Raw genomic sequence first — 9,516 nt, 5'->3', positions numbered from 1 at the left:
CAACAATTCACTAGAATAAAGTATCTAATTATATATGCTATATAAATACAGTATATATTATTTCTACGTATGTACATTATATTATGTTCCTTGATTTCTAAATTGTATTTAATAGTCATCATATCATGCGTTATATAATTTAAACATATAATTATAGAACTACTATTATATTCCTACATCAATTTTCCATTACACAATTGTTTAAATTATATAGGACCTTATATAAATTTCACTGTATTTTATTTCCTGTTTAATTATTGTATACTGTAGTTTAGTCACTAGCAATTAAGTCTTAGTATTAAGCTGGCTCAAAAGCACCGACAATAATCTATCGCTTACATAATCAATGTATATCAATCAATGTATATATAAAGACAAATGCGATTTTTTTAACAATAATAATTTGTATACAATTAGTATTGTGATGAGCGATGAGGTTATTTTAATACGAACAGAGTATGTCACTAATTAATATTCAATTTCTAATTGAAGAAACTTGCGATATTGACTGCTTGAACGGCGGAGTCTGTGTCTCGGATTACGGAATCGAGAATTGTCAGTGTATGCCTGGTTTTCTTGGACCAACTTGCAAGATATGTAAGTTTTTACAGCGATAATTAATGTGCATTACGTATGGAACTAAATATAATAATAATAAACCTAATGTGCAGAACATGGTAAAAAATGTATACAACATGTTGAGTTTCTGAAAAGATTGTAAATATTATGCATAAATGTATTGTTAGGTGTTGGGTTATACCTAATACATTTATTTTACTATAATACAATGTTAAATACTGTTATGTTATTTTTACTATATACTTTGTAATAGTTTAGTCTGTATTACCATATTGTAGAGTGCATCTAAAAATTCGTTCTAAAGTGCCCTCATAAATTTTGTTGTCCAAATCACCTATTGGCTAATATTCCAAATAAGGTTAAGGGACTGTTGAATCTGAGTTGTGTGATGATGTCATCTACAACTTCATCCTTAAGGAGATGATGTCATTCCCAAATTCATCTTAAAGTTAGTAAATTCATCTTAAAGTTATGTGGTGATGTCATAATAATCTCCCCCACATATCTTGTTCATAAATGTATAAAATGGGGTACAATCCTATCATTTAGTTAGTCCAAAAGTTCTAAAGTTATCATTAACTTTATTACAAGTCTGCTGTCTGCCGTAGTTCATTAAGTTTATCTATAGACCTTGCCGGTTTCGGACACCAGTCTTTGATCCAACTTACTTAGCCGTGAGCTCAGCTAATTCTGTAAGTTTTCGAGCATCTTAAAGTATTTAATCGTGTTTTACCACCATCATTTTTGTTCTCTTTTATAATAATGTATCTATGCTTTTATTATTAAATGTACATATTGTATATAATACTAAGCTATTGTGTTTCCTATTCTCTGTTTGTGCTTTGCATGTAACAGTAGGCTAATAGAATGAATATTTCAAAATTAATGTCAACATCAGTATTAAGTTTCAGTTTGCAACTGAGATAATGTATATATCTCTTCTACATCTATTATTTATTTTACTATAATGATCTCAGAAAAGATCAAGACTTAACTGATGCTAACTGGAGCACAGTACATAAACACAGATCTCAAGTTGCCGGTGATGGTATAACCCCATACTTCGGTTTGGGTGCTTCTAGGTGTTTATTGATTTTTTTTGGCTTTTTTTATTGTTTCTTTTCTACAATATTGTCGGGCGCATAGAGACCTTGTTTATTTGCGCTATAAATATTATTATTATTATTATTATTATTATTATTATTATTATTATTATTATTATTATTATTCGAAAAATGGCTCATCTGTGTTGGTGTTCGAATGTAATAAAAGTTTAAACTTTTGATCACAACACAAACAAATTTCACAGTAAGGAAATTTGTGTTGTGATCATCATTATTATTACTGTTATTATCATTATTATTATTATTAAACGAAAAATAGTATAGAGACAACATTCGAAAAGGGGATTTATTATCTAATCATTTTAACTTTACATAAGTAATCTTGCATTATTCAATGACATGTTTCATTGATCTTAAAATTCTTGGCTATGTGCTGTAAAAAATGGAAAAATAATAATATTGTAGTCAGAAAAAAGGTATCTAAAGTAAAATGGAATTAAAAATAAAATGTAATTGAAATTGTAAATCCTTAAGGTATTTGAGTGTTGTCTTTAGTTCAAACGAGAAATTGCAATAACCAGTAATACAATTTTTAAGAAGCTAATTATGTACTGTAAAATTTAAAGTTTTAAAACAAAAATGTTTTTGGTAATTTATACCATTAACATTATGAAACAATGTGTTGTGGATACCGGTTTGACTTTATGTGAGTAAAATTTGGAATGTGTTTTTTTTTTTTATATTATTGAAATTCTTGAAAATTTATGATAAGATGTTTTCCTAACAAAGTTACAAATTATTGTACTTTGGTTTCCAGTAACTGTTTTAACCAATGCAATTACAATCAGTTAATTAATTTTGTCTTGGGATTTGTGTTTTAGCACAATACCAATGTGATTTCGAAGATCCACACATCTGTTACTTTGAACAAGATAAATATGATGATTTTGATTGGATAAGAAGATCTGGATCAACATACACATTTAGTACTGGCCCTGCTTATGACCACACCTACGGAACATTACAAGGTAATAAAAAGCTGACATGAATTTAAATTTCCTAAATGAAATTGTAAATTCTTAATTGAAATATTTCTAAAACTACAAACGAAATAAATAAAATAAACTACAAAGAGATAGAACAACAATATCTCTTAAACTAAAACATTTATTTTATCATTTGCCTACAGGTTCCTACATGTACATCGAAACTTCATATTGGCGATACAACCAAACCGCTCGTCTTTGGACATTGTCATATCCTGCAACAAATGGCACATGCATCAAGTGGTTTTACCACATGTACGGGGCCACAGTGAACACATTGAATGTGTACATAATTAATACAGAAGGTACCGTTGGTGCACCTGCGTGGACAAATAGAAACAATCAAGGAAACATTTGGCGACTTGGAAAACTGTCAGTTGAAACAAAGAGTGCCTTCCAGATAGTGTTTGAAGGAATTGTAGGAAGTAATGATAAAGGTGATATTGCTTTAGACGACGTCAGGGTCATCGATGGGGCATGTTTGAGAAACGGTAAAATACACTTTGATAACTATTATTTTTGCCACTAACCCTTTTGTCTCTGCTTTCACCACCTACGCCCTATAATAACAGTCTGTAAAAAATAAGGGGGTAAACTTAAATAAGTAATTTTAATATATATCCCCCACAGACTTTCTTACAAATGATCAAAATGCTCACACAGAGTGGAGCTGTAGATAGAAAAGCTAGGAAAGCTTATAGTCTCAACTTCAAAATCATGGGAAACGTAAAAAAGCCTTTCCTCACGTTCAAAGATCATAAATATCACCAGCAAAGCAAATGAACTCATCCAACACTGCTGATAAACAACAAACCTCTAAAAAGTAACTAGCTGTAATGTGATAAACTCATACACGAAAACATCACTACGTCATATCATAAAAGAAGAGAAAAGAAGGCAGCACCCACAAAATTATCAACGCAACCAAAGCAATTGCTACAAAGCTTGAAATTGGAACCAAATAGAAACCATTGATGAAGAAAGCCTTCATAACTTCAAATACCATAACGAAAACTTTTTACATAAACCAAGCTGTAGACTCTTAAACCCATCAAAAATCATAGGCAAGACCATTCTCGACCGGATAAACCATGACCAGCTTACAAAAACACAAATAAACAAATGGAAAAACACCATTTCTGTCACTGAAAGTCTATCTCTTTTGACATTGTGGAACTCCAATTGTCTGTCACAAATATTGTTAACAGACGATATCTAGTACGCACGAAGCACACTGGAATCTGAAGACAAGCAGATATTATTTACTCAACATTGACTAAGAAAAATTCAGACGACATGTTTAACATTACTGTGGGAAGTTACGGTGGGGATAAAATATGTTAATATGTATATGTATATATGTATCAATGCCTTCATACGCAACAATTCACTATGAGTAATGTATCTAAATTATATACCGCTTACATAATCAATGTATATCAATCAATGTATATATAAAGACAAATGCGATTTTCATAACAATAATAATTTTATACAATTAGTATTATGATGAGTGATGATGTTATTTTAATACGAACAGCGTATGTCACTAATTAATATTCAATTTCTAATTGAAGAAACTTGCGATATTGACTGCTTGAACGGCGGAGTCTGTGAATCAGAATACGGAATTGAGAACTGTCAGTGCATGCCTGATTTTGTTGGACCAACTTGCAATATATGTAAGGTTTTACAGCGATAAATAATGTGCATTACGTATTGAGCTAAATATAATAATAAATCTAATGTGTAGAACGTGGTTAAAAATGTATACAACATGATCAGTTTCTGAAAAGATTGTAAATATTATGCATAAATGTAGGCTAATAGAATGAATATTAAAAAATTAATGTCAACATCAGTACTAAGTTTCAGTTTGCAACTGAGATAATGTATATATCTCTCGTTTATCTATTATTTATTTTACTAATGATCTAAAAAAAGATCAAGACTTAACCGATGCTAACTGAAGTACATAAACACAGATCTCCAGATGCCGCACATAGAGACCTTGTTTATTTGCGCTATAAATGTTATTATTATTATTATTACTATTATTATTATTATTATTCAAAAAATAGCTCATCTGTGTTGGTGTTCGAATGTAATAAAAGTTCAAACTTTTGATCACAACACAAACAAATTTCACGGTAAGGAAATTTGTTTGTGTTGTGATCAAAAGTTTAAACTTTTATTACATTATTATTGATATTATTGGTGATCCGCTCCGCTAGCGGATCACCTCTTGTTATTGCCAGAGATCTTTTTTTTTCCATTTCTTGTTAGCACGATATCTAAAAATTGGCACGAGATTCATACATGCACGCTTCAACAAACATTTAGCTTGGCCTGGAATAGTCACAATAAGGTTTTCAAAGTGCGCAGTTATGCGTGACGTCATCTACGCGCAATTTTGCGTTTTTACATTATCGATCATATCAGCCTAACCAATTGCCATTTTGAAATCGTATTAAGTGAGCATTAACAAGTCAATGTTAAATGTAATTTACCCTTATTTTACGCGTGCGCGTCATAACGCGCGCGTACGCGTGCGTCAAACTTTTAAAATGCTCGAAATCACATTTAGATTAAATTAGAGCACGTTTCAGGCCATTTTGAAAATTTTGAAATTTACCACTACGCGTGCGCATTTTTACGCGCGCGTATGGAAGCTAGAAATTATTTTTTTTTTTGTCACATTTTGGGTTCCTGACATTGTTTTGACAAGTTTCCAGTCTTTTCAATCACTCTATGGCCAATAACAATGCCGTACGCACGCATCAAACATAGTGACCTTTGAACGCATTTGTGCCGATATACAGTGAGATTTTGCTAAAATCAGGCCTAATTTTAAACAGTTACAGCTCTTTAGGATGAAAGGTGACCCCCAATTTTTATTACATATTCTGAAAGCACATGAGTTGTAAATATGATTTTATAGGTCATAATGGCTGATCGGACATTATGACGTCATCATATTGTCATCTGAATTCAACAAACTGAATATTATCGATGACCTCATTTTAGCAAATGCGCATTTGAGCGTACTCGCTTACTCTTGACCGATTGTCTTCCAACTTTTAGTATGTTGTAGCTGAGGCAATTCTCTTTCATATATACGTGGCATTTTTTTACATTTTGATGTATGGTCAAAATATAGGGTTTTGCTTACCCCCCCCCCCCCCCCCATCTTTCTTTCGTCCAGCCTTTGATGACCCCATAATCACCTTAATCAGTCGTGATTTCTGAATCATATTTAGTGGGTATAAACTTCAGGTCATGGTTAAATGTTATGTACATTATATTTTTTTGCACGCGTAATAACGCGAGCGTTTGCGTGCGTCAAAATTAATATATGCTTTATATCATGTCTTTTTTTTAATCAGTTATAGCCCCTTAGGATGAAAGGTGACCCATAACTTTTATTACATATTCTGAAAGCACATGAGCTGTAGATATGATTTTATATATCATAATAGCTGATCGGACATTCTGACGTCACCATATTGCCATCTGAAGTAAAAAAAACTGAATTTTTATATATGATAAATATTATGAATGAGCATTACTCCTTCACCAACAGGCGTTTGTCAATGAAAGTTGATACATATATATCTCATATCAGGAGACAACAGTGACATTAAGATGCGCACGTGCGTCATGAGGTGCGCGTACGCATGAGTAAATCTTTTAAAATGCTCCAAATTCTTTTTTAACAAACTAAATTAGCGTAATTGCCATTATCAGCATTTAAATATTGTTCAATCCGCACCGCGCACACTTCCTCGTGGGTCAAAGTGCGGCGGATCACCTAACTCGTCCTCAGTGACGAGTTCAAATCTAGTTATTATTATTATTAACATTATTATTATTATTATTATTATTAATAAAGTAAAAATAGTATAGAGACAACATTCGAAAAGGGGATTTATTATCTAATCATTTTAACTTTACATAAGTAATCTTTCATTATTCAATGACATGGTTCATTGACTTTAAAATCTTCGGCTATGTGCTGTACAAAATGGAAAAATAATAATATTATTGTAGCCAGAAAAGAAGGTATTTAAATAAAATGGAATTGAAAATAAAATGTAATTAAAATTGCAAATCCTTAAGGTATTTAAGTGTCGTTTTTAGTTCAAACGAGAAATTGCATGAACCAATAATACAATTTTTAAGAAGCTAATTAAGTAATGTAAAATTTATAGTTTCAAAACAAAAATGTTTTTGGTAGTATACCATTAAGATTATGGAACAATGTGTTGTGGATACCGGTTTGACTTTATGCAAGTGAAATTGTTAATTTTTTTTTTTATTATTGAAATTCTTGCAAATTGATGATAGGATGTTTTCCTAACAAAGTTACAAATTATTGTACTTTGGTTTCCAGCAACTGTTTTAAGCAATGCAATTACAATCAGTTAATTAATTTTGTCTTGGAATTTTTGTTTCAGTACGAAACCAATGTGATTTCGAAGATCCACACATCTGTTACTTTGTACAAGATGAATATGATGATTTTGATTGGATAAGAACATCTGGATCAACACCCACATATTTTACTGGCCCTACGTATGACCACACCTACGGAACATTACAAGGTATTAATAAGCTGACATGAATTTAAATTTCCTAAATGAAATTGTAAATTCTTAATAAAAATATTTCTAAAACTACAAACGAAATATATAAAATAAACTATAGACAGAGATATAACAACAATATCTCTTAAACCATAACATTTATTTTATCATTTGCCTACAGGTTCCTACATGTACATCAAAACTTCATATCCGCGATACAACAACGAAACTGCACGTCTTTGGACATCGTCATATCCCGCAACAAACGGCACATGCGTCATGTGGTTTTACCACATTTACGGGGCCACATTGAATGTGTACCTAGTCAATAGAGAAAATACCGTTGGTGTACCTGCGTGGACAAATAGAAACAATCGAGGAAACCTCTGGCGACTTGGAAAACTGTCAGTTGAAACAAAGAGTGCCTTCCAGATAGTATTTGAAGGAATCGTAAGAAATAGTTATTACGATGGTATTGCTTTAGATGACGTCAGAATCATCGATGGGGCATGTTTGAGAAATGGTAAAATACACTTTCATAACTATTATTTTTGCCACTAACCCTTTTGTCTCTGCTTTTACCACCTATGCCCTATAATAACAGTCTGTGAAAAATAAAGGGGGTACTTAAATAAGTAATTAGAATATATGTACACTGACTTTTTAAAAAAATGACTGAAACGCTCACACAGAGTGGAGCTGTAGAAAAGCTAGGAAAGCTTATAGTCTCAACTTCAAAAGCATGGGAAACATTGCTGAAAAAAGGGCATTCCTCGTGCTCAAAGATCGTAAATATCACCAGCAAAGCAAATGAACTCATCCAACACTGCTGATAAACAACAAACTTCTAAAATGTAACTGGGTTTGGTGCGATAAACTCATACACGAAAACATCACTACGTCATATCATAAAAGAAGAGAAAAGAAGGCAGCACCCACAAAATTATCAACGCAACCAAATCAATTACTACAAAGCTTGAAATTGGAACCAAATAGAAACCATTGATGAAGAAAGCTTGGCATAACATTCAAAGACCATAACGATAACTTTTTACAAAAACCAGACTGTAGACTCTTAAACCCATCAAAAATCATAGGCAAGACCATTCTCGACTGGATAAGCCATGACCGGCTCACAAAAACACAAATAAACAAATGGAAAAAGACCATTTCTGTCACTGAATGATTTAAATCCATCCAGCACAAACCAAGAAGTCTATCTCTTTAACATTGTGGAATTCTAATTGTCTATCACAAATATTGTTAACAGACGATATCTTGTACGAACTAAAGCACACCGGAATCTCTGAAGACAAAGCAGATATTATTATTTACTCAACATTGACTAAGAAAAATTCAGACGACATGTTTGACATTACTGTGGGAAGTTACGGTGGGGATAAAATATGTTGATATATCGGATCCTTTTTTTTGTTTTCTAATTACTTACCCTAAAACTTGGCAAAACCAATATGTGTTTTTGAATAATTGCACTTAACATTGGGAGTCTACCTACTTAGGCGTTGAACTTTCTAGTAGTAAATGAGTACATTGTATTATGGTATGGTATATAAATGTAGGGGTCGTGCGTGTTCAAGCAGCAATGACCAGGGATACTCCCCAGGGAGCAGAAAAATTTGCACACTGTGCGGATCTGCCAATTCAGTATCCAGTAACCCAGGAAATAATGGTCAAGGATCAATGGTCGTATATTTATATAGCGCCTTCCACAGAAAACCGTTTCAAGGCGCTTTTGAAGCCACAAGAAACAAAGACAAAAGAACGCGAAGGGGGGAGTGCACACCCCCGATTTTGAGATAGCGTCGCCATCACTACCGTGTACACGCAGGTACCTCGGCGTCAGTTTGCTGGGCTACGGTAGCTTCCACTAAGGATAAGCCTATGGCTCCCCTACCGTGCACTGCTAAGTTGGCGGCGCTACCTCAAGTAAGGAGGTTCGACTTTTCAGGGGGAAAAAAAATTTGACTACAAAACAACTTAATAACTACAGAAATTTAACTACAGAGATTAACAAATTAATGAGAATTATTAACCATGGGAAAGTTAATAAAGATTGAAGAGATAAGCCTTCAAATTCTTTTAAATACAAGGAGTGAAGGTGCCTCACGAAGATCAGCCGGTAATGAATAATAATAAATAAATAAATAAATAAATAAAAAAATTTAAAAAAATAAATAATGGTGCCAGCGCCTTGTATAATCACTTGTAAAATCTGCGGAA

General features: G+C 32.5%; 1 protein-coding gene across 1 annotated transcript in view; it reads left to right on the top strand.

Moving 5' to 3' along the window:
* The window catches only part of LOC117100345 (MAM and LDL-receptor class A domain-containing protein 1-like), a 50,119-nt gene that overhangs the window by 31,508 nt on the left and 9,095 nt on the right, over positions 1–9,516 (top strand). Inside the window, exons 11-12 of the mRNA XM_033240005.1 lie at positions 2,525–2,671; positions 2,833–3,180. Coding sequence (XP_033095896.1) covers positions 2,525–2,671; positions 2,833–3,180 — 495 coding nt within the window. The remainder of the gene's footprint in view (positions 1–2,524; positions 2,672–2,832; positions 3,181–9,516) is intronic.

This window comes from Anneissia japonica, unplaced genomic scaffold, assembly GCF_011630105.1.
Source record: "Anneissia japonica isolate Jap-2015-1 unplaced genomic scaffold, ASM1163010v1 scaffold287991_len637273_cov151, whole genome shotgun sequence".
In the NCBI taxonomy this organism is placed as follows: Eukaryota; Metazoa; Echinodermata; class Crinoidea; order Comatulida; family Comatulidae; genus Anneissia; species Anneissia japonica.
This window is presented reverse-complemented; position numbering and strand designations above follow the sequence as displayed.